This window comes from Chrysemys picta, chromosome 9 (assembly GCF_011386835.1).
Source record: "Chrysemys picta bellii isolate R12L10 chromosome 9, ASM1138683v2, whole genome shotgun sequence".
NCBI classification, from domain to species: Eukaryota; Metazoa; Chordata; order Testudines; family Emydidae; genus Chrysemys; species Chrysemys picta.
Window position 1 is genome coordinate 27394566 of NC_088799.1, and position 25512 is coordinate 27420077.

The following is a 25512-nucleotide window of genomic DNA, read 5'->3' on the forward strand; positions in this document are numbered from 1 at the left end:
AAGGTACCTAGAAGTCAAGCAAACAGCTTTTGTTTCAGCAGATGTTACTGACCATTGACCAACATCCAAATAACTTGCCTATTGCACTACAGCATCCATGGACATGGACAAGCCTCTGTCTGTCTGTAATGACTGTCTATCTCCTCTGGGTCAGAATTTGCTGCCCCAGAAGGCGGGAGGGAAGGGAAATCAGTTTCCCCAGGATTGCCAGCGGAGGGGGTCCCCTGTTCACACAGGTCCAGAGAGCTGTCACGCCTGCCCAGCCCCAGCCTCGCAGCAGAAAATGCAAGTCAGTGGGGGGTGCCTTGCCTTGCAAGCCGACATTTTTCAAAAGTTTAAAAGGATTCACTAGGGAGGGGAGGGAAATGGGGCGGCAGCAGCCGGGGCTGCCTCAGGCCCAGGCTGGGAGCAGCCCCCCCCCCCAGTGAAGGCATCACCGCTCCGGTTCAGCGCTCCCCCCAGACTGGCAGCAGCTCCGCTCCGGCAGGCTCCTTTCCCACCCCCCGCCCCCATCACCCTTCAGGTGGCCGCCGGGCAAACTTCTGCCCCTCGCCAGCTCCGCGGAGCCTACGCCCGGCTCTCACCTCCTTCTGCTTGGGGTCCTGGGGGTAGACGTCGGGCGGCCCCAGCCGGGGGCGTTTGAGAGGTCTCTGCTCATAGCTGAGAAGCCCGAAGGCGGCCATGATCTCTCATGTTAGCCGGCAAAATGAATGAGAGTTGGAGACGGAGCAGGCTCTGAGCACCAGGGAGCAGCACTTTGCAGACAGGCTCCCTCTCTCCGTCTGGCTCTCTCTCTCCTGCAGCGGAGAGCGAGGCAGGCTGGATGCTGCTGCCTCCTGACACACACCCACCAGCATCGCCCCCAGGCTGCTGCCGAACAAGTGCCCCACAGCTGGGGCTCCGGCAGGGCAGGGTAGTGCGTGCCCTGGGACAGCAGCACGGCCAGCTGGAGCGGGTTTGGGGGGCGGGGTATTTCCCCCCTCCCCAGCCCTGTCAGGGCTCTCTTTCACTCTAGGGTAATTTCACTGAGGGGATTTCAAACCGGGCTGGCTATTTCTTTTGCAACTATATCACTTTAAGACCCAGCCAAGTCCCTCATCAGGCGGGAGATGCCTTCCAATTGCATCCAGAACCAGGGCTTGATGGTAGATGCCTGACTGCAACGCAGAGCAAAATCCTTCCTCCTGAGAGGGGCTCAAAAATAAACTGATTTAAAATTAATCTTCAAGTGAAAGACTTAATCTCCACATAACTGAGATGTGCTAGATCGGCTCATAGCAGGACATTGACTAATAACTTGGGTCATAACAAACCAAAACTTTTCTTCTTTACGTAAAGTGTTATTTGGCTATTTCTGACATTAAATGTTTAAACCGCTAAAGTATTTCTCCCCCATGATGCCCGCAGCTTTGGGGGGCTTGGATGACTCCCATAAATGTTCTTACATGGAAGTGAGCACAGCTGAGGCCTGAAAGAGATTGAGGAGGGGGAGGCAGGTGGGAATCTGCAGGAATTTTGTCTGTGCCTGTTAAATGGCTGCTTCCAAATGAAACTGCCATCCCTAAAAAGAAGAACAGGAGTACTTGTGGCACCTTAGAGACTAACAAATTTATTAGAGCATAAGCTTTCGTGGACTACAGCCCACTTCTTCGGATGCATAGTGGGCTGTAGTCCACGAAAGCTTATGCTCTAATAAATTTGTTAGTCTCTAAGGTGCCACAAGTACTCCTGTTCTTTTTGCGGATACAGACTAACACGGCTGCTACTCTGAAACCTGCCATCCCTAAGTGCTTCCACTTAGAAATAATGCGGAGGAGATAGGATATGGGCTCTGCAAAATGCAGCAGGCTCTCACAGTGGCTTACAGCCTAGTTAACTGCTTTCTTAACTCCAGCGTGTTTGGTGGATGTGTTATGGAGAATGCTGGAGAAACATTCACCGCTATTGTGCAGAAAGACACCTTCTCTGCATAGTACTCCATTGTACCTTATTTTGAGAGATTCTATTAATTTAGTCCCAAACTTACCTACATTCAACAAACTTGATGTTACTTCTCCTGACTCACTTTTACTGTAGAAAATAATTTACTTCTGAAAGAATCCTAAAACTGAGATTGTAGAAGGAGACAAGGTGGGTGAGGTAATATCTTCTATAGGACCAACCTCTGTTGATGAGAGAGACAAGCTTTCAAGCCCACACAAAGCTCTTTTTCAGGTCTGAGAAAGGTATGAGTATCACAGCTAAATGCAAACTGCAGGGCCGGCTCCAGCATTTCTGCCGCCCCAAGCAAAAATCGGCAGCGGCAATTGGAAGAAAAAAAAAAAGCCGCGATCAGCAGTGGCAGTTCAGCGGCAGGTCCTTCGCTCCCAGAGGGAGTGAGAGACCTGCCGCCTCCAAATTGCCGCGTGTGCCGCCCCTCTCCCTTGGCCGCCCCAAGTACCTGCTTGTTAAGCTGGTGCCTGGAGCCAGCCCTGGCAAGGTGGAACAGATTGTTTACCCCAAGTAGTTAGCACATTTTCTAAGGGGCCATTCAAGGTAGAGTGACGGTTAATATTTCTGCAGTCACAGGACAAAAAGGGGATGAGTGGGTTACAGATTGTTGTAATAAACATAAATCCAGTGTCTCTGTTCAGTCCATGATTTTTAGTGTCCAACAGAGTAATGAATTTAAGCTCCCAGGCTCATCTTTTGAAAGTTTTGTGCAGATTTCCTTTGAGGATGAGAACTGATCAGTGGCAAAGCCAGGTTTTAGCAGCAGGGGGAGTGAACACATAAAAAAAGGCACCACCCACCGCAAAGAAAAAAGAAAAGAAAAGAAAAAAGAAAAACCTCGACTGACATGGAGCGGCTGAAGGACCCGCCGCTGAAGACCCGGAGCGGCTGAAGGACCCGTCGCTGAAGTCCCGCCGAAGACCCAGAGTGCCGCCGGGTAAGTAAAAGCGCTGAAGACCCAGGTGAGTAAAGATTAAAAAGGCACCACTTTTCTGCACAGTGGGAGCGGCCGCTCCCCCTGCTCACCCCCTAGCTGTGCTACTGGGACTGATAGGTCAAATATAGCGTGATCGCTTTGTGAAAAGTGTTCACCTACAGGTTATAGGGTGATTCTATCTTTTATCATTTTGCATCTGTTGTGCTGGCTGGGTCTGACGCCACTTTGAGTTGGTGTGTCCTGCTCTGGGGAGCTTGCATGTGATGATGAAGTTGGAGAACTTAGGTGGTTGTTTGAAGGCTAGAAGTGGGGGTTCAGGAAAGATTTCTTTCAGGATGGGGTCTGCATCAAGTATGGATTGTAATTGTTTGATGATAATGGGCCATTCTACCTTGAATGGTCCCTTACAATATGTGCTAACTACTTATGCTAAATAAATAAGAAATAATCTGTTCCACCTTGCATTTAGCTGTGATGCTAGAAGTACCTTTCCCAGACCTGAAGAAGAGTTCTGTGTGGTTCGGTTGCTTGTCTCTCTCACCAACAGAAATTGGTCCAATAATAGATATTACCTCATCCACCGTGTCTGTCTAATATCCTGGGACCGACACAGCTACAACTACACTGCATACATTATAAAGGGAGTCATTTGCACTAAAGTAAGGAATCCCACAGCATTTTTAATTTTCTGCATGGATGGTTTTTTGTATTCCCCATTCTGGATCTTTGTCCTATATCATATCCCACATTTGGACTTGGCAGGTTGCTACATTTGTTCCTCTGGCAGGTGTGTTTGCAATACTGAAGAGAGAGGCCACCACCTATTACAGACCTTTCTTCTGATGAATATATTATGTGGATGGTGGAGGAAAGCCCACAGTTATTGTGCAGCAGGTGCACTCCCAACATGTCTCTTAAGTCAAAGTGGTGGGGGGAGGGAAAGAATCTCCTCAGTTGTTGCACAGCAGGTCCCCTTCCCTTGTGGATGTCACATGACAACAGTACAGACTTACAGAGTAATTGTCTTTTAGAACATAGAACTCTCTTGTAATAAGGAAAACAGTATTATCCCTAAAGCTAATCTTCCTCATTCTTCACTGTAGAACCTGACTCAGACCTTCAACCCCCCCACACCCTCTGTCAGCCTTCCCACCAAAGTTTTAAAGAAATAGCACACATCTCCTCACAATTCCCCCACCCCCTTTTTCTATGCAAGTTATCCTTAGCCAAAATTATTATTTAAAATCAAAATCATAGCTCCAGACAAGTCACTGGCTCCCTCACTTGTTCAGATCTGGTCATCTTCTGGCCTTGAGCAAGATTTTGTGCAGTTGATTCACTGGGACTATCAAACCCCAAATGTGTACACTCCTGTTCAATAGTTAAGACTCTTCTCAGCAGAATTATCTCCCTGCATTAAAATCACTGAGATTAGAATCATGTGGTAATTCAACTGCATGTGGAAACAACTGAAGATGCTCTCTGTTTCTTCTGCACTCAGTTTCTTGATCAGTCTCATCAACGTAGCATCCTGGGCTGCAGCTGGTGTGATCAAGTATTTACACTCACCCAATTTTAATCAGGACTGAGTCTCCTAGTTTCAATCTGACTAAGTTTGGGATTGCTTTCTGATGGCTAAAGAAGAAAGCCTGAGGCTGTTTAGATTTCGTATCTCTCAGCCAACCACATATGGATGAATGTTCCCACCACACACTTTTCCCTCCACAGACTGCCTCTTCCATTATCTCATGCTTGCTCCAATAGCTGGGTTATTCTAGACTAGAGCAAAGAGTATTCCCAACAGAAAGGGGCTTTCAGGGAGAGGCTCAGCTGGAAGACTCCTCTCTTTTACACTGAGTGCATCTGCTGATCTCAACTGTGCTACTTGGGCATGTGGAAAAGGCAGTTTCTCAGGTAGGCTGCTCCCAGGCCATTTATGGTTTTAAAGGGTAAAAAATGCCACCTTAAACTCCATCAAGAAGTTAAAAAAAAATCAGCAAATGAAGATCCCAGAGTTCTGGCTTCAGGTGTTCACAGTAAAAAAGGCTCTTCATCAAGTGGGCTGTCACATTCTGCACTAGCCTCAGCTTGTGATTGGACATCAGATATAGAGTGACATTGCAGTTGCCCAGTTGTCAAGTGGCAAAGGCATGAATCTCACACACGATTCATGGTGTCAATATGTATAATTTATGTTTTTATTGCTATTTGTTAAATTCTCCAGGAAAAAGCTTGCAGTCCTTGCTAAGATAGCTGTAGTGAATGGGAGTTTTTTCTGAGTAGGGACTGCAAGTTTTAGGCCTAGAGTAATAACAAACAAATGTAGCTTATATGAAATGCTATTATAATATGGCAATTACTATAGTATTTTCCCCTGTGTTGCTGGTGAGTCCAAGGGTGTAGAGACTATTACATAGGGCTAGACTGTAACTTCACACTCTGGCTGGAGCAAATGTAAGAGGGACTGTTGTCCCCTTACTAACATTCAGTGGGGGTGTTTTGGTACTAAAAGGGGAAGGGTCAATGGGAAATCAGGACCCTGAGACTGACAGTCCCCAGGAACAATGGGGAGAGGCCAATGCTCCAGGTCAGCCTGATTGACAGGGTGGGCAGGCTAATCAGGGAGTCCTCTGTGTGAGCTGGAATTGCCAGGGTCAGACAAAATGGGGCCGAGCTAAGGGGAAAGCGGGGGCCCAGCTGAGCTGGGGAGCAGAGCTGTGCCAGATCCAGAGGGGCCAGATAAAGCAGCCCAGAGAGAGCAGACCCTGTGCTGGGAGCAGGGCTGCAGCCACAGAGCCAGAGACGCAGCCCAGGGGGCTGGAGGCAGAGCAGCAGCATCAGTGCTGAGGCAGAGTGGAGCTGGAGCTAGAAGAGTGAAGCTGGGGCTGGGGCTGGGGCTGGATCAGGAGCAGTCTGGAGCCGGGTGCGGTGAGCAACTGGGGCCAGCCAAGGGGGGACCCTGGGCAAAGGGCCCAGTGCAGAAAGACATCCCCAGCCAAGGATCCTTGCAGGCCGGACTGGGAGGGGGATCTTAACCTGACAGGGGGCTGATGCTGGGAAGAAGGGTCCCACCACCCAAAGCCCAGAGGTGTGTAGCCACCACCAGAGCAAGTGTCCAACCCACAGCATCCCTGCAGCACAGCCAGGGCCTGAGAAGGAGGCCTGGGACCTACAAGGAACAGACTGAACTGCCCTGACATTCCAGAGACACTGTCATGTTCTCTGCCACAGAGCAGGGTGATGTGTTTTCCTAGAACCTTTCCCATTTTTCCTTATTCTTTTTTAAATTAATTTCTGATTAAATAAATTGTATTTGCTTTAAATAGTGTGTAACGATCAGTGGGTCAGGGAAGTGTCCAGTGCAGAGAAAGTACCCCGGAGTGGGGACATCCTAGCCCCTGTCCTAGGTGACCACAGCCAGGGCCAGCTCTGGCTTTTTGGCCGCCCCAAGCAAAAAAAAAACCTGTGGCGCAGCCGGAGCCAGGGTGCAGGGGGACTCCCTGCGCTGCAGCTGTGCCCCGGCTAGCAGGGGGAGGGAGCGGGGGGGAGAGAGAGAGAGAAGGGGAGTGGCCAGGGCTTCAGCGGGGCGCTGCCACGCAGCCCCGCCGCCTGCCGGGAGGGCTCTGCACTGCTCCAGTCGGCTGGGAGGGAAGGACGTGAGCTGCCCTGCCGGGCTTGCTGCAGGGCACTCCCGTCCTCCGCGCCACCGCCCCCTACAGGGCGGCCGGAGCAGAACACCACCAACAAAAAAAAGAAGCAGCCGTGCTGCCCTAGGATTGGGCGGAATGCCGCCTCCTACAAGCTGCCGCCCCAAGCACCAGCTTGCTCAGCCGGTGCCTGGAGCCGGCCCTGACCACAGCAAGGTTGGAGGTCGAGCCCCCCAGGAATCCTGGGCCCTGCCTCGTTGGGGTTACAAAGACTCTGCCAGACAGGAGAGTGGAAGGGGAGTCCTCGAGGGCAGGGAGGCCTCTGGGTAAAGGAAGTGGGAGCGAGGACTCAGATCCTTCCGCTAGCCCATTTCACCAGGGTAGTGCAGAAGCCAGGAGAGTTCCCCACTTACACAAAGGCTAGTGCATAACTGCACCACTTCAGGAGCAAACCAGAGGAAAAAACTGGAATTCTCAGAGTCTCATTTCCCTCTCTCCTACCCACTACCTCTGTGAGAGGAGTAACTTACTTCATCTCTTTTCATGGAGGCTCTTCCCATAGTGCACCCAGCCAGGTAGTCGGGCTAGCGAGTGAGAAGGAAGCCTTGGGGCCACAGCACCTCCCTCTCACCACCCACTTGCTTGCAGGGAGGAGCGGTAGTAAGCAAGTAGCCCCTGCTCTGCTACGGCAGCCCTGGGGAGGAATCAGTATGGCCAAGCAGAGGAGTAACTCCCCTTACTGCCCTGCGTGACTGAGTACAGTCTGAAACAACCAGGCCGAGAGCCTGACCCAATACATGAAAAAAGACTATGGAAAGGCAGTATGCGTCATTGAATAGGGCAATAGAGTGGGAGTCAGGAGACCCGAGTTTCATTCTAGGTTCTCTCACTCTGTGACCTTTGCAAGTGATCTAATCTCTGTGCCTCAGTTTCCACATTTAGGATAGGGGACTATTATACCCACCCTGCTTTGTCAAATACATTGAGATCTCCATGAGAAGACAGCTGTATAAATGCTTTGACATTTGCTACTATGCAACTATCCAACCCAGTCCTTCCTCACATGAGTAGCCATGTAAACTTCAATGAGTAAGAGCCACAGGACCTGGAACTTAGTCTGGATGGGAAAAACAACAAGGCTTCAGTAGAATGAGCTGCAACTTCTGAATACTTATTCTGCGAAAGAAAATTACAGTGAACTCAGTGGGACTTGTCCAGAATAATGTACTACTCAGGATGAGTAAGGATATCACATACTTACCTACTTTGCTGAATCAGGGCCTTAGTCCCTACCATAGTTATGCAATTGCTGTCAGAATTGTTCACTTCCCTTATTGCAGTAAACTCTCCAATTGCTTGGTAGAGATGCCAGGATGGTAGGCACCTTACAAACATCTAATATAAATAGAAACTAGATTGCTACAGGCAAGCAGATGCATTTGTGACAGCAATATGGTTACAGAGAAAAAATAGTTCTCATGCTTCCTATCCCCTACTTTTACCAGCTTCTGTTGTTGTGCTAAGCCTCTACCAAGGACAATAATTGCGTACTTTATAAATAAAATTCCATTAGATAGTAGTTGAGCAAATGGCTCCTAACAAAATTAACAACGTCACTCTGCAGATGAACTCATGAACTTGAGGTGTTGGCAGTACTGGACGCTTTGTCTGGTCCCTCCCTTCTTTTATCCTAGAATTAAAAGTTTAATCTTTGTGATGAATTCTCAAAGGAGAATTTAAAGGCTGATACTGAATTAGAGTATGGTATCAGGTAGGGTAGTAATGCCCCACATGGTCTCATATTTTTTAATAAATCTATTAACTGGCAAATTCATCCCTCTGTTTAAATAATTTAATCTTCTTCCATTTTCTTATTACTAAATTACTTATAATGCTTCAAGCTATAGTCTTCACCAAAAGGCCAAAGATCAACAAGTCTGAACTCATGAAAAAGTTAACATTCAGTTCAGGAACAACCCTCCTTGATAGGTTTATTGGATTCTGTCCTTGAATCAAGAGCATGCTCATCTGGTTAGCAGTGTTTATCTCTACCCATCATCTCCAGTAGCAGATAAGAATGCTGCAGAACTTTTCACAAATTGCATTGGCACGCAAAATAACTAGATTAGTGTTAAGATCCATATCTTTGGAAAGATTAAAATATTTCACATTTTCATCTTTTAAGATTAATATCATAACATTCTTTATTTGTCTGAGACTTTGTCAGACATATCTTAATATTTTTCACACGCATCCTGACCTTTAGTGTCTTTTTTTACAATTCAAAATTGTCTAGCAATCTCATAGAAATACATTACATGCTATCTGATGCCATCCAAGGATCTCAGACCTTTTACAAACACTAAAACTCACAACATCCCCACAATGTTATCCACAGAGAGGAGCCCCAACCAAATGCATAGATCTAAATTCAGATGTGGATTTGAGTTCTTTGCTTTCTATAATGATCTGTATTCAGATGTGGCTTGTAAATATCTTGAAATTTGGAAAAATTTGGATTCCAAATCAGAGTCAAACCTTCAGGTTTGGGACCATATTGACCTGATGTGTCAGTGTGCACCACTGCAGAAATGCTGTTTGAAATCTGGATCCCTATCTGGAATTCAAATCCTGGTTTGGGGTTCTCTCTAGTCACAAAATAATAGGTCAGATTGTGCCAGCCTTCCTCAAGTTGAGTTGTACATTTCTACACGGGCAGTCCCACAGACTTAATTGTGTTATTCATGGAGTAAATTAGTTACGCGGTAAGGAAGGGTGGCAGAATTTGGCCCATAGTAATTTATCCACCATCATCTTTTGATTTTTCTGAGCTCCTCTTAGTTAAAAATAAAAACTAACTTCTGAAAACACCCTGTTAATGATTAATAATATGTTTTCTTTACAGACATCTCTTGTTTTCAAAATTTGTAAGTGAATTTATTGCTCATGGTAGTGAAGGACTAATGGCCTTGGCTGGAGTCAGGTGGAGCACAAGCAGGTAATGCATAAGCATCCCACACTTTTGATCTACATTATTCCTGCTGTTTCCATCTTTATAACAGAAACTGCCACTTGTTCTGAATTGATCCAAACTGTGCAGTAGTTTTGTGACGAGGACAAAGGGGACTAGAACCAGACCAAAATCATTTCCACATATAGAATGTGTTGATTTGAATTTTGGTGTCCAGAGGTTAAAGTCTTATTCTTCCGTGCATTGCACCAACTATGATCTGTTATACAAACCTGGAGGCAATTTTGGAGGTCCTAATACTTCCATGTGTCCCTGATCCACATACTTCCAATCACTGGAGTACAATAAAATACACTTCATTGGCACACTAATAAAAAACAATATATCCCTTGATTGGGATGGTGGACAGGGAACAGATTCAATACAATGCATTTAAATCCCAATAAACAACTGGTACTGATTTACAAAACCATCTAAATAAGGTGCTATGCAAAGTAAACACAGGAGACTGTAGCAAATCACAGTGATAACTCCACAATGGCATATTAGTGCACTTAAGTGACATGCTTGGTGCAGTACCAGATCCTCTAACACTATTCACAGTAGTTTACAAGTATGATTTGGTGATTGCTAGCATGGGCTAGAGTGTAACTCAAACCTTGAGCAATGAGTAGTTTATAAACCGCACTACATAGGAGTAGCCCCAGGAATACCTGTCGGGGTCACAATGCCTCCGCTGCTTGCTCCTTGAGCTGGCCGGCTGAAATTTGCTGGTGGTCTGTAGCAGCAATAAAATTAGAACACCCCCATCTCAGCTGTGTTGCCCTGGCTAGAATGTAGGGGATTACAACCAAGGTTCCACCTATCCCATACTCACTCTGTACCCACCTGCTCTGAAGGGAGTAGGAGGAAGGCAAAATACTTACTCTTACGCTCTAAAAGCCAAGGTCTGGTTGCCCTCTGTAGGGACATAAGGGAGGTTCTGACTCCGGCTTCCTTCCTTGAAGTAAGTTTGGACCAAGTCACAGTATCTAGTTCAATGTATTTTTCAGTCTTTTGTTCACCTCACACTTCTTTCCTGGTCTATTAGGGTGAAAAATACATCTTAAATAAAACTTATTTTACTGTGTGCTGGGAGGAGCAGAGCACCCAGGAGTCTTACTGAAATCATGTCAGTACCAGCACTTTATACAACACTTAGCATTTATATAATATAGTTCTTTACATCTACAAAGGACAGTATGATCCTTAACTGTCTTAACTATGATCCTTAACTTAATCAGTCTTCACAACACCCCTGAGATGGTGGGAGGTAAATATTTTTAACTTACTACATCGTATTCTTACGAGCGTCTAATTATCAGGATGATGATTTGTTGGATTTTTTGTTGTTGTTGCTGTGTCCACCAAGACATGTAGATTAATCTGATTCTACTATACTATTTAACAATCCACTGACATCCTTCTTTTATACAGACAAACTGGTAGCTTCATGCTTAGAAGCTTTATAATCTTTGTGGGGATTCTCTCAATGTTTCTTCTTACAAATCTCTTTTACTCTATGCCAAGTTCATTAACTCTACGCCACTACTGCCATCGAATAAAATGCAACACATGTGCAGGTGAACAGGTCATTATGTCAGGTGTACCTTTATTTCTACACTACTATTTTCAGAAAAGCCTTCTCTGAAAGGTGACTTTGTAAAAATGACATGGAGAAGTTTATTGCATCTCAGTTACTTCCACAGCAAACCTATTTAGTTTACAACTCAAAAGAAGACTTTTTTCTTAGCAGCACAAATCAACTTGCCATCAGAAAATCCAGCTGTGGTTTTTCTGCCTATTATATCACCACAAATAAAGATCTTGGAACAAGAATGTAGTTAACAATTTTGTTGATAATGCACTAGGCAGCATAGAACCCAGCATGCTTTTTCACAGCCAGAGCTCTTAGCTCTGCAGAACTAACCTAAAATTTATTTTTGTCAATTAAGTAAGTTGCTGCCCTATAACTGGAAAAGAGCATACAGATGAAACCATTAAAAAGGACCATTTTCATACAGACACTCTGAGGGTATCCTACCATGCCTAAAAGGCATGTAGTGCTGAACTCTCCAGGAAGTGTGTGTGTATATATATATATAGATAGATAGATAGATTGAGCCTCTTGATACAGAGAAGGCAGTTAACCTCCTTACAATTAGTCAGACAAGCTACTCCTTAGACACCTTTTTGTCCCTCTTGAGTGCACCTCTTAGGTGACAGGCCTGGCTGCACCTCACTGTGGGTGGAACCATGTGGTCCAGCTCCTCAGACTATATCTCTGGGGTGCAGACCCCTATTTCCCAACTAACAATACAGGCCCAATTGAGTTTGGTACCTGTTAGCTTTTTCATCCGCGAGTCTGTGACGGTGGGCTGACTGGTGATACAAACACAGCTTTTTCCAAACAAAGCATTATTTATTCTTTCACCCAATAGTACAAAGCACCCAGAGTAAAAGGGTTAAAACAACAGAGTCCTTTATGCATATCCCCCACCCCTTATGTACACGCTAATTTTTCCTTGCAAGCATGTTGTAAATTCCCCTCAGCCCGGTTAACCCCCATGTCTGGTTGGGAGAAGTAAGCTCTCTCTAGCTCTGTGCATGCCTGTCAAATCTCACAGAAGTGCCATGGGCAGCCCCACTTAGCTCATCCAAACCGCTTTCTTTCCCAGGGTCCTGTAATGAGTTAGCATCCTCCTTTGATCCTAAGCTTAGTCTTCGGAAGAGTAAATGGTTCTTAGCCCAGGTGGAGCCAAGTAGGGAGTATTCCCCCAATAAACATCTTCCCTATTGTTTCCTCAAGGACTCTTCTCTGTGTCATTGATTTATCACATTGATTCATCACACAGCACAAGAGATATTTATAAAAAATACTACACACAACCCCCACATTCTCCAGATCCTCTTTTTAATACACTGTGCACAGTATTTCGATACAGAACACTCAGCACAGCCATTGCAAGTAATTAGCAAGGTAGGCTACCCACCAAAATTGTTATTAACTGTTAAGACAAGATGATCCCTACCCTTAAGCCCTTACAGTATATAAAATAGACATGGAAAGATGAGACATGCTGCGAAATTGTAATAAGAAGGAATGAACTTATTGTTTGTATTCCAGTAGCATACAGAAACCCCATCCAAAACTGGATCTCATTATACTATCCACTATACAAGTATAGAGTAAGAGTAAGTATTGAGTCTCTGCCCCAAAGAGTTTACAATCTAAATCATCAAGGCAGACAGGGGGTGTTGGAAAGGATATAATATACACTCTGAACAGAGTCATGCAAGTGTCATATTACTGCCACCATTTCTTGTTGGTAGGATGGTTATTTTGTTTAATAATTGGTAGATAGGTTTTCATTTATTTTACATGTTACTGTATTATATCTATTAGATATAAGATAGACAAGGATGGGTGAGGAAGGAAGACAGGAAGGGATTAGCTAAAAGGAAAAAACAGGGTACAATGAATCTATTTTTCATTGTACATGGGCCTTGTGGGATACAGGGGCCTTTAGTAGGAGAGGATTGGCTAATGTCCTGGGTTTGGAAAAATATTCTATCAGTAGGAGACAGTCTGGGGAAAGTGGGAGTGAGAGAATGGCATTAGTGGAGAGAAGGGTCAGCTGGGAACATGATGGGAGAAAAGATCCACAATGCTGGCTGTGGTTGAGCTGTACAGGACCTTAAAGGGGAGAATAAGTTTAAACTTGTTATGGGTGGGCAAAGGGAAGCTAATGGAGAGAGTCAAAGAGAGAGCAACTTGTCTGATCATCTGCCAAGGAAGATTGTGTTGGCACCATAGTTTAGGATGGACTAGAGGGAAGGAACTGGGGTGTCAAGGGGCCAAAGGGGAAGAGGCTGCTGAAGCTGAGGCAAGAGATGAAAAGAGTTCAGGAGAGTGTTTTAGCTATCAGGATGAAGAGGAAGGTTAGGATTTTTTAAATACTGTGGCGAAATAAGCAACAAGATTTAGTGACAGTCTGGATGTGTGGGGAGAAAGAGAGGAAAGAGTCAAAGATGACAGAATGTAAGTCTAAGAGGCGGTTCAGGTTCTCTTTTGGAGGGGAAGCGGGTGACAGCCATAGCAAGATTTTTGACTAAACCTTTATGATATTCTGTAGTGCGATTCACACCAGTAAGGGGCTGTGTCACCTCTGCTCTGCAACATGGGTTGCTTCACAATATTTTGCTGCTGTATATCCCAGCCTGGGCTCCTCACAAACAGCATGTAGATCATACTCTGAGTATCTGTGTATAGCCACAGCCCTGGTTCAGCAACTCTGACCCCTGCACAGGAGCGTAGCTGGGGGGGGAACAGGGGGAGCGGCCACTCCCCCACTGAGCATTTTCACCAAAGGTGGCGCCTTGCCGCCGCTGACTCTGGGTGCTCCAGGGCTGGAGGGAGCACCCACGGGGAATACCCAGCCCAGCTCCCCGGTCCCCGCCCTGAGCCCCTGCCCAGCTCACCTCCAGTCCGCCTCCTCCTTCTCCTCCCCTGAGCACCGCGTTCTGTTTCTCCCCTGCCCTGGCTCCCAGCGCTTGCACCGCGAAACTGATTCGCGGCAAGCCTGGGAGATGGGGGAGGAGGGAGAACGCGGCACGCTGGGGAAGAGGCAGGGCAAGGGTGGGGATTTGGGGAGGAGTCCAATAGGGGCAGTGAGGGGGCGGAGTCAGGCGGGTCAGAGATTTGGGAAGGGGTCCAATAGGGGCAGGGAGGGGGCGGAGTCGGGGTGGGACAGGGTTGTTCTTCAGCGGCGGGCCCTTGACTTGCTCCAGGTCTTCCAGGCACGTTGGTGGCAGGCCCTGCAGAGCCACCAAAAACCTGGTAGGGAACTGCCCAGTGAGTACAAACCCCCTGTCCCCCCTCAGAACCCACAACCCATCAACCCCCCCTTGTCCCCTGACCACTCCCTCCTGAGACCCCCCAGGACCGCACCCTTTACTCAACCCCCCCTTCCTCATCCCCTGACTGCCCCCCCCCCAGAACCTCCAACCGCTCCCTGTCCCTTATCCAACCCCTCCTCCCAACCCCGGCCCGGCTCCCTTACCATGCTGCTCAGGGCAGCATGTATGGATGCCACATGGCCTGTAACGACAGAAAAACCTCCCTCTCCCAATTGCCCACCCCTTTAACAACCGGTTCTAAACCAGCTTCTAAATTTAACAACCAGTTCAGGCGAACTGGCTCCAGCTCACCACTGAATACAGGTGCCTCCAAATAATTTTTGAGCAGTGTCATTTTCTTCTGGACAAGCTTCTGACACCCCCTCCATGCACTTGAATATCAAGTTTTCCTTGGCATTTGGAGAGGGGGCTGAAGGAGGGGGAACGATGACCCCTTGGGTTTGTTTCAGCAACACTAATGGGTGTGGAGGGGGGGAGGCAGAGTTGTAGGAGAGAGATCTTTATTGGGCCCGCTGAGGCTGCAGAGTTTGTGCGAGGTGCCTGGCCCCCACTTGCATCCCTGAGCCCCTAGTGACACAGCGAACTAGGTCCTCTGGAAACATGGCCCTCTTTGGCCCAGGTCAGGGGAGATGCTGCTGTCTTGGGTCTGGACTAGAACAGTTCAGAAGCATTCTGCCATTGCAGGATGTGTATTATAGGAGCAGTCAGAGACCGTAACAAAGATCTGGACCCCGAGTATAGTCATGTGGAAAGAGACTGAGCCTGCAAATCTATGTGTGCAAGACAGGCCCAGGTTGGGAAGGGAAACAGAGGCACAGAGAGGGGAAGTGACTTGCCCAAGGCCACTTAATGGGTCAGTGGCAGAGCTCAGATCAGGGCCAAGCTCTCCTGATTCCCAAGTCCAGTGCCCCATCCACTTCTAGACCCATGCCACCTCCCACATATGTATTGGGTTTGATCCCTTCTTGTTCCACTCATTCAGGTCACCTTTATGGAAGGGGGCCTATACGGTCTGAAAAAAACCTTCTGGTATTAGGAAGGTAGCTCCTGGAGGCTCCAGCTAGATGAGGGCCCATTGTGCTAGTAAGAGACAGTCCCCTCACTCCAAACAGAGGATGGAGTATTATCCTCATTTTACAGACAGGGAACTGAGGCCCAGAGAGATTAAGTGACTCATCTAAGGTCCCCCCCAGGGAGTCTGTGGCAGAGGCAGGAACTGAACCTAAAATTCTTACCACAGGTTCCCAGTAACAGGTCAGGATCTGCTCCCAAAGTCCATAGACTCTTTCTTTTGTCTTCCTAGGTGGAAAAGAGAGAGATGGCTAGGAAGAGAGAACTTGGAGTGTTTTTACCTCTCACTTTTATAGTTGAGTCACCCTTTGAAATACCTTTTCCTGAGGGTTACACGTGGATAAAGTTCCTTCCAACTGTGAGGATGGAGACATGGGATCGCATCATGAAAGATACACCTCTACCCCGATATAATGCGACCCAATATAACACGAATTCGGATATAACGCGGTAAAGCAGTGCTCTGGAGGAGGGGGAGGGGCTACGCACTCCGGTGGATCAAAGCAAGTTCGATATAACGCGGTTTCACATATAACGCATTTTGGCTCCCAAGGACAGCGTTATATTGAGGTAGAGGTGTATTTCATGCTGTGGTTTGCTAAAATGCAGATGTGCTACACACATTTTACCGTGATATTATTGACCAGCAGTTATTAGTTCTCAAATGATACCTCCCAAGGTATATTTTATACAAAGATTATTACCAGGGTGTGTAGGGTGTAAATATAGGGATGTCTTCTGTCACAACCTTATACTGTAAAATATTTTAAGGTGGTTGGTGATACTTTGAGTGGCAGCTTATCAACAAAACAGATTTCAGCCATTTATTGGCCACAAATATTAAAAATCATCCCTTCCCCTCTGATAACATCCAATCACAACACCCCACTTACAACACTCCTTGAACAAATGTTAGGTTATCAAACTTGCCCTTGAATAATAACTCGCTTAGGTCTCATCATCAGTAATTCAGTGGGAATGTCTGGCTTCTCATGCTCTTAAGGCAAAAAAAATGCTAGTCACCCCCACATACTTTTTCATCTTGTGATTTGTTGCATCCTCTTTTCTCTTGTCACATATTAGGAGTAACATTCATGGAGTTGGCGCATACAGCACTTGCAATAAAATGAGTTTTGTGGTTATCAATGGCCTCAGTTTCACTTCTGTGTTTAGTCACCTGCAAAAAAATAGCCATTTACTGCTTCATGTACTCCAGAAGTTAGAGGACATTTTGTGTGAAACCTGCAAAAATTCACTGAGAGACACTTTTCTTTGCCTGTATACAAAATGTCATCAACATCTAAAATAATGGGGTGGGGACTTTTCTGGTAAATTGCTTGATACACAGAATGTCGAAGATAGATGGAGATATTATTCTAAGCATTCAGAAGATAATGCTGCATTACAGTGCAATGGCTGTCAAGATGCATGCGATATCCCATGAATATCAAATGAATTCAGCATGACTATTGCAGCTAAAGCAAGATCAAAATTATCTTTGAATTTATATATATATATATATATATGCACGCTATGGAACAATATTAACAGTAATGCACAGTGATTTATTAATGGGGAAGATGAAACACCAATCAAAAAGTGGACTTCAGGAAACTAGACTAAGGCAGTTGTACAGATACTAGTATACATACAGTCTAAGTATTCAATATTTGAGCTGCCTGATTGGGCATAGATATGCTAAGGTATGCTTCTGATTCTGTTTTCTGACAGGATGAGCATAACTCTTAGGATCAAATCAAATACCAAGACTTGTACTTTGCAGTTTTGGCAAACATTGCTGGTAGCCAACTTGTTTGCTAAAATATCAGAACACAAAATATGAATGCAGTAAATGTGGATTTGTTTAAAAATTTGACTGAGTCATTATAACTATAGTGGAAGGGACAACTCAGCCACAGCCTCCAAATTTGCTCCCAAAAGCATTTGTGCCCTCAAAATTAAACATGCACCCATCTTCTAGGTATAAGTGCTTTGGGTAGTTCAAAGCCAGCTGAAAAATTAGCCTTTAAACTAGAAATATTAGCATTATTGGCCAGATCCTGAGCTGGTGTAAATGAGCACAGATTTACTGAAATCAATGAATGTGCCAAATTTCACAAACTGAGGATCTGGCCCCTATGTTATTGATTCCAAATAGTACCCACAATGCGCAAGATGCTTTCCACACAGAGCAGAAAGCACAATTCCTGCACCCAAGAGTTCACAGTCTGAAGATAGGAATGTAAACCAGACCGTAGGTGGGGAAGCAATAAATGTGCAGCTGTGTTATCAAACATAAATCACTAGGCCCTGTCAGATATTCCCCTTTTGTGTCACAAGCAGAACTTTAATGGCAGAATTTAACAGAGGACATATGGATTTAGGCAGAAGGCATATTAATACTACTTGTTATTAATAAGGGGAACTGTAGTCTCCCCATAGGAAATTGTACCTTTGCTGCTGTAATAGTTCTGGACACTGTTATGGATGATGTAAGGTAAATAAAATATAAAGACACCTGGCAGAGGTCACGGGGTGCACAGGGTTTTACAAGAATCCCCTGGGTCAGATATCTGCATAACAGGTCACTGAAGGGTAGTATGTGAGGCTTCTACTGAGAGCCACTAGCCCACTGGTTGTCATAATCACTGAGAACTGTATGTATGGACAGTATTTCAGGAGTTACATATCTATACTGAAAATTATATTCTTAAAGTCTTGGAGGTAAATCAAGTCACCAGGAGGTGACATACCTAGGAAATGTAGGAGGTAATTGACACATACCTGTCATGTAAGAGGTAATTGACAGCTATCTACTGATGGAGCTGCTTGTGTACTGTATGCCTATTTATATACTGAGCTAAATGCAAATTAAGGACATCATAAATTCTACAAGAGAGAAAATCTACAGGAAGAAACATGCAGCAGGGGGTGTGCTATTTATGAAGACAAAGGCTTGGAGCACAAAGGGACACAGTGAATCCTTCACCTAGGAGACAGTGTGCTTGTCTCATGAAAGGAGAGTCCAAGCCAGCCTGGCTATAAAGTGCTGCAAGGATTATTGGTGAGCTATGCTGTATAAGGAAGGATACAATTCTGTTTCAGAGATCATGGATTCCGGGACTTTCCGGGACTTCTTCCAGAGCATCCGGCGTCCTCCGCAGCGGCCGGGGTTGGATGGACCTGGAGCAGAGGCAGGGAGTCAGCCCCTGGCAGCACTCTGACCATTCATTCCCCCACCCCCCAGGGTATTTTTAGTAAAAGTCAGTGAGCGGTCACAGGCTTCTGTGAATTTTTGTTTATTGCCCACTACCTCTCCCTGGACTTTTACTAAAAATACCTGTGACAGAATCTCAACCTTATCTATAAGAGATGAGTGTCTTGTTAATTAAGTCTAGTTTCTAGAATGCAGTTTATGATTTTATATTTAACCTTCTGTTTCCAATAATTCCACTTCATACTACTTGAATTTCTGTGCTCCTGTAACTTATGCTTGATTTCACTATAAACATATCTAAGTGCTGTGTACACTAAGGGGAGCGGTGATCTGAGGTGGAATTGGTAAGCTGGATGTACTGTTTCTTTGGAAGCAGCAAATCTGAGAATACTGCAAGCATCCAGTGGCCGAACACTCCAGAAAGACGCTCAGAATGCTCAAAAGGTTGGAGTGTGCCAACTGCTAACTGTAGAGTGACAAGGCGAGTACTTCTGTTGCCTGTGGAGCTGGAGAGCTGACTCACAATAGCCACTGCCAAGACTTCCCTAAGGGCAGATGGTAGCAAGAGGCTTCACAACCCTGAATACAGCCAGGAAGCATCACACCACTACTCCAGCTTAAGCATACATTACTTTTTCATTAAAAAAAAAAATAGCAGCACTTTGAAATGTCCATAGACTTATCAAGCCATAGCTTTCACTGTTATTAAATGAAAAACAAAAATGGTCCCTGTTTTCAAGATAATTATTATATATCAGATGAAAAACAGTAGGAAAAAGGCTAAGGTGTCTGTAGGAAATAAACACCAAGGTCAAAGGCCTAGGAGTTTTTTTTAAATGTAGGGCATGTGAATTACTGAGTTAATCAGGGGCCCCTTCACATTTATTAACAGGAATGTTATTCAGAGACGGTCAGCACATTCTGGGTGTTATAAGAATACAAATAATATTTACTACTGTGCTGAAATGCACTTCCTTTCCTCCTCCTCTCTCTTATACTCTGCTTGTCTACTATAAATCCATGAGCTCTGATCAGCTAATAACAGCCCTGAGCCAGATAGTATGCAGGGATCTACACACTGTATGGCTGAAAAATAACCCTACAATCTTTATGCAAATCAAACCTCTCAGCCACAGTTCAGAGAACTAAAAATCACTGGAGAATACATTTACGGTTCTGGGTCAGTAACTGCCCAGCATCCTTACACTGACTACCTGAGACAATTCTGCATCACTATAATACAAAATAAATGTCTGAAAACAAAGATACACATAATTACTTCTTTTTATGAGTCCTGCTGGGCTGCCTTTAATTTTAGTTCAGTTGTTCAAGTCCTGGGAGTCAGGCTTTGCTGCAGCAGAAGCCCACTAGGCAGAGCAGAGAGGAGAGGACATCTCATAGATACAGCTCCCCAATTCCCCACCTGGCTCTGTCCTGGCCCTGACATACATTAGAGCAGCCAGTGGTGGCTCTTTTCTATTTTGCATTCTGTTATCATCTTCATCAGTACTCCTCCTCCTAATGCTAGTGAAAATGTAGGAAAAAGCCTTCCCTCATATTCAGTTGAATAAGTTCTCCATTCACGGTCAGCCACCTTTGCAGATCACCATTGTAGGTGCTTTTTTTGATGGGGGCAAGCTAGGCAGAGATATTTATTTCATTCATTCTGATTTAAACACACACATACACACACACAATCAGTTGCTCTAAGAGCACAGACAGTACACACATTTACAAAGGGTACAGAAAAGAGATTAAATTCCCTGAATAAAGAGGTCTAACTCAAAGTTATCTATTAGCATTGAGCTACATCGATATCTTCCAGTGTGGAGAAAACAAGGAATTTCAAACAAACAACCAGGCCTGAGTTGATGATTTTACACAATGGATCTCTAAATTGGGAAACAATATGGACTAATAGACAATAGCTACATCTATTCAGTGCAGAGCCACTTCTCCTAAGGAATGAGAGAAGTAAGGTGGTACCTGTGACACTGCACCCCATATTCTTCACAGTGATATTTTTATGATATGATTGACATTATAATGTATTTTATGCAAGATAAGACATGTGAGGGGTCATTGGAAAAGTTATGATTTGCTGAATATGACTATCCTATATGTATGCACATATCTTTTTTGTATCTGAAGTTATGAATATTGACTATGTATCTGTATTTCACGTGTAGTTACACTTGGGTAATGCCCACTAGACAAGATGCTTTCAGTCTAGATAGTGGGTGGGCAAGGGCCTATTCAGGGCAATAGACCATTAGGAAAAAACAATAGGCCCTAGGAGAAGCTTATCTCCCACCTGGGGAGCCTTCCTGTGAATGCTACAGACAGCCTCCAAGTAATGGCTGCTAATGTGATGAGACCACATCTCTCTAGACTCCATCTTTAGATGTCAGTATTTTTCCACAGACTGATCTGGGAACCAAGCTTTGGGAACAAACGGTTCCCGCCACATGATAAAACTATATAAGGTAGGGAGTGGCATCATCTGGTGTTCTTCGCTCCCCACACAAGAAGACTCCTGGAAACATCTGAGGAACAAAGACTGAACTGGGGAAGTGCTGGACCCAGGCTAAAAGGATTTTTAGCCTGTGAATGGAAAACCTGGGGATTCCAAGCTGTAAAGCAAGTGCAGCTTGCCCCTTAGGAATCTGCAGCCTGCTTGTATCATCTCTCAGGGTGAGAATCATCCAATCTATTTCGTATATTAAGCTTAGTTGCATTTTTTTTATTTGCTAGGTAATCTCCTTTGATCTGCTTGCTATCACTTAAAATCTATCTTTTGTAGTTTAATAAATTTGTTTTTGCTTTATCTAAACCAGTGAGTTGGAGTGAAATGTGTTTGAATCATAACTCAGGGGCAAAAGGCTGTTGCATTTTCCTCTCCACATTGAGGAAGGGGGTGAATTTTATGAGTTTGCACTGTACAGTTCCCTGTACAGTTCCCTGTGCAGTGCAAGATGGTATAATTCTGAGTTTATACTCCAGAGGGGGTGTGTGCCCCTACCTGTATGTTTGCTGGTGAAAGCGCGGGCTGGAGGGCTTTGCAGCTTGTCACAATGGTGCATTGTGAGAGGGAGCCCAGGCTGGTGGGGCAGAAGACTCAGTAGTATCCAGGGCCGGCTCTAGGATTTTTGCCGCCCAAAGCAAAAACAATTTTGGCCGCCCCCTCCCCCTCCCCCATTCTTTAATTACCCCACCCCCGGCCCCGCCTCAACTCCGCCCCTTCCCCAAATCCCCAGCCCTGCCTCCTCCCCCCAGGCTCTCAAGCCTAGGAGGGAGGAAGCGGCGCCCGCGCCGTGGCCACTCGGAGTCTCCCCCCCTCCCAGAGACTCCGAGTGGCCGCGCCGCGGGCGCCGCTTCTCCCCCTCCCTCCTAGGCTCTCAAGCCTGGGACCGAGGGGGAGCAGCGGCGCGCGAAATGGCTGCTCGGGATCTCCCCCTCCCTCCCAGGTTTGAGAGCCTGGGAGGGAGGGGGGACTCCGAGTGGCCGCGGCGCAGGCGCCGCTTCTCCCCCTCCCTCCCAGGCGCCCAAGCCTGGGAGGGAAGGGGAGCAGCGGCGCGCGAAAAGGTTTGAGAGCCTGGGAGGGAGGGGGAGACCCCGAGCCGCCGCGGCGCGCGAAACAGCTGATTCGCGCGCCGCTGCTCCCCCTCCCTCCCAGGCTTGAGAGCCTGGGAGGCAGGGGGAGCAGCGGCGCGCGAATCAGCTGTTTCGCGCGCCGTGGCAGCAGCAGCGGAGGTGAGCTAGGGCGGCCGGGGCACATTTTTAGGGGCGGCATTCTGGCGCCGGCCATGCCGCCTCTAAAAATGTGCCGCCCCAAGCACCAGCTTGTTTTGCTGGTGCCTAGAGCCGGCCCTGGTAGTATCCCAGTTCCAGGTGGCACCCCACAGGGAACCCATCACAGTACCTACATTTAGTAATAAGTACTCCAACTAAAAAAAAAAAAAAAATACTGCAAGTAAAAACTTAAGGATAAATCCTGACCCCAGAGTTAACAACCTCTTTGTAGCACTATGGCTACAGAGTTGCCCTAAACAGCCAACTGGGAATTCCCCAAACAAAGTGCAAAGTGAAACAGTTATTCTGATACCCTAGAGTGGTAGCAAAATCAATACACAATATATGATCTAAAATACCAGGTGTATTTGACCATTGTAAATTAATTAAACCAAAATCATGTAGGTTAGTATTTCAAACTACCAACAGTATTGTTTTAAACACACAGCCTGATGAACCAAGTTCTGCTTTCAAATACACCATTGACTACAGTGTAGATGATTGCAGAATTTGGTCTCAAGACTTCCAGAAATTTAGAGGCCCCCCTGAACATAGCAGGGGGGTGTTACAGTAAACAATCTTCTGCCTTTAATGCTTATGTCCTTCTCCAAGTATAAACATAAAACCCATTACCATCCATGGCCTTTCATTATAAACAACATTGCAGAGTAACATTAAATTATTACATTTCTTGGCAAGCGTGGGCTCCCTGGCCTGTCTCCCCAACCCAGGAAGGATTGATACTACAAAGTCTGGTTCAGGCCCTTTTTCCTCAGGGATTCAACTTTACTTCCTCTAAACAACTAACAGAAATTCAGAATATCAATCATCCTTTCCCACCTAATCCAGGGTCCTCTTCAGGGGAATATCTCTTCCCTACAGGTTCTCACACTACCAAGCACTTCTTTGAACCAGCCTGTTACAGGAGCCCATCTTCTTACTATAGCTTTACCAAGAGACTTTCCCCAGAAATCCTCTAAACCCAGCAACTCTCTAGCCTGGTTTTTACAATCACCTGATTTCTAGCTAATCAGTCTCAACTGAGCGATCGCTGATCCATCACATATTAGGCTGGGCCCAACTCCCCTTAAATTACCAGCCACTGTGTAGCAGCTAGTTTGGTTCAAAGTGGCATAGCAGAAACCTGATTTAGAGAGAAATTACTGCTCACAAAATTGTACCTTTTTTAGGTTTAGGCTCCATGAAATTGCCTCACCTGACATCTTTAATAAAGATTAATTTAGTAATTTAATTAGTACATTCTAAGCTTGAATGACCTACCTACTGTGTCAGTGTGAAATTTCATTCAAAAAGAGGAGAGGTGACCAGAATTCTACAACAGCTTGCAGATGCCCTCAATTTTAATGTGGCCTCTAGCCCATAGAGACAATAGATCCCAGCATGCAATGTTTGGTCTTGAGCTGAGTGGAAGGATATTATTAATGGAGACACAGTAAAAATAAAAAGGTGACTAATTGGCTTTATCTTATCCAAACTAGGAGTCATCAATGAGGTTCCTGGCAAGTTTCCATTTAAAACATGCTTTTCCCTCACCAAGGATACTTAATAAAGCATATAGAAGAGAGACGAAAAGTAGAAATCCCTATTAATAGCAATTCAAGAGCTGAATTCTGATAAGGAATCAAAGAGAATCTGCATTGCCATACTCCGTTTCTTGCCAGAGGAATGCTTGTGTGACACTGCCAGAAACCTCATCTGCAATCTTAGGAATGCAGAATACAGGTGATCATTAGAAGGGCGCTTTTCTTCATGTCCCAATTTACTGAGTACAGTACACCTGTTCAAAGAGTGAGTAAGTTTAAGAATGATCAGGCATGATTCTCCTCTCAGTTATACTGGGGTATGTGAGAGACGAATCCAGTCCTTGGTGTCAGTTTAAATTATTCCCTTTCCATGGAAAGCCATGACCTGGAAGGGGAATGAAAAGTTTTTTTTTTTCCACCTCAGTGGGGTTGATAGTGTTCAGCACTTTGCAGAATCAAGCGCACAGATCCTCAAAGGATATAGGCACCTAGCTTCTGTTGAAATCAATGAAACACCTTTAAAGAAATAACAATGGTTTGTGAAGATAAAGGCATAAATCCATAGCCTTGACTGCAGGAAATCAATGCCATGGAGAGAGAGGTGATTAGCTGACTGTACATCCAGCAAAAAAAGGCATTCTACCATGGCAGAATACAATGGCTCACTGCAATGCATTGCCAGGTGCTGCTACACTATTGACGACGGTAGCACAGGAGGCCTAGCCATGCTCCTTTTTGCTCAGATTATTTTTCACATCCCTGATTACCGTGGTGCAGGCCCTGACTCAGATGCATAGTTGCCTGCACACTCCTGTGGCTTCTTGCAAGATATCCCCTCCCCTTCATAATGCCGTCCTATGCCCTTTTTCTTCCTCATGCATCAGCTCAGACAAGAGTAGGATCTAGCCTAGGACCTAATTTGAAAGAGCTTCATTTATGCCTCTCTTAATAAAGGAATGAAATCATGGAATAATGAAATAGACTTCTGCTATAGAATATAATCTGTACACTGTGTAGATAAATCTGACTGCCTAGGGTACCAAAATTTGAAGGACAGTATATCCAGTTTCTCTCCTTCCCCATGCAGTACAGGACTTAATTGAATTTTCTTCATGTCTGCAACAAACCTATGTACAAAATCATATACCCTGGAACTCAATTGCAGAGGACACAACAAACGCTACTCCAGAACAACACCACCTAGCTCTGACCCTTTTGGTAAAGTCTCTTCGAGATAGTAAATATTTATCTGTGTCCTGTAGATGTTGCTAACAGGATAACACACCACTTCTCTTTGGCGTTCACACACATACCCCACTGTTCATGACCTCCGTATGTTGTGATGTACAATGCATCATGCAATGTAAGAGGGGGAAGAGCCA

The 25512-nt window shown here is 45.5% G+C and overlaps 1 protein-coding gene and 1 long non-coding RNA gene across 10 annotated transcripts in view; both read right to left on the minus strand.

The window, feature by feature from the left end:
• Positions 1-879, minus strand: part of MED12L (mediator complex subunit 12L) — a 326631-nt gene extending 325752 nt beyond the window's left edge. For 5 of the 9 annotated variants that reach the window (XM_065556897.1, XM_005286935.4, XM_042853667.2 and 2 more), the window contains exon 1: positions 585-833. In XM_065556897.1, the coding sequence (XP_065412969.1) occupies positions 585-683 (99 nt within the window). In that variant the 5' untranslated portion in view covers positions 684-833. Of the gene's footprint in view, positions 1-584 lie in introns of all 9 variants that reach the window. The other 4 variants (XM_005286934.5, XM_005286931.4, XM_042853666.2 and 1 more) reach the window with 1 other exon arrangement.
• A 16729-nt stretch (positions 880-17608) lies between these two features.
• LOC135973568 (uncharacterized) lies at positions 17609-23553 on the minus strand. The gene is made up of 3 exons (XR_010590474.1): positions 23427-23553; positions 18670-18760; positions 17609-18437 (listed from the first exon to the last, which is right to left on the minus strand). It is a non-coding gene; the product is annotated as an uncharacterized LOC135973568 (long non-coding RNA).
• Between the last annotated feature and the right edge of the window lie 1959 nt (positions 23554-25512).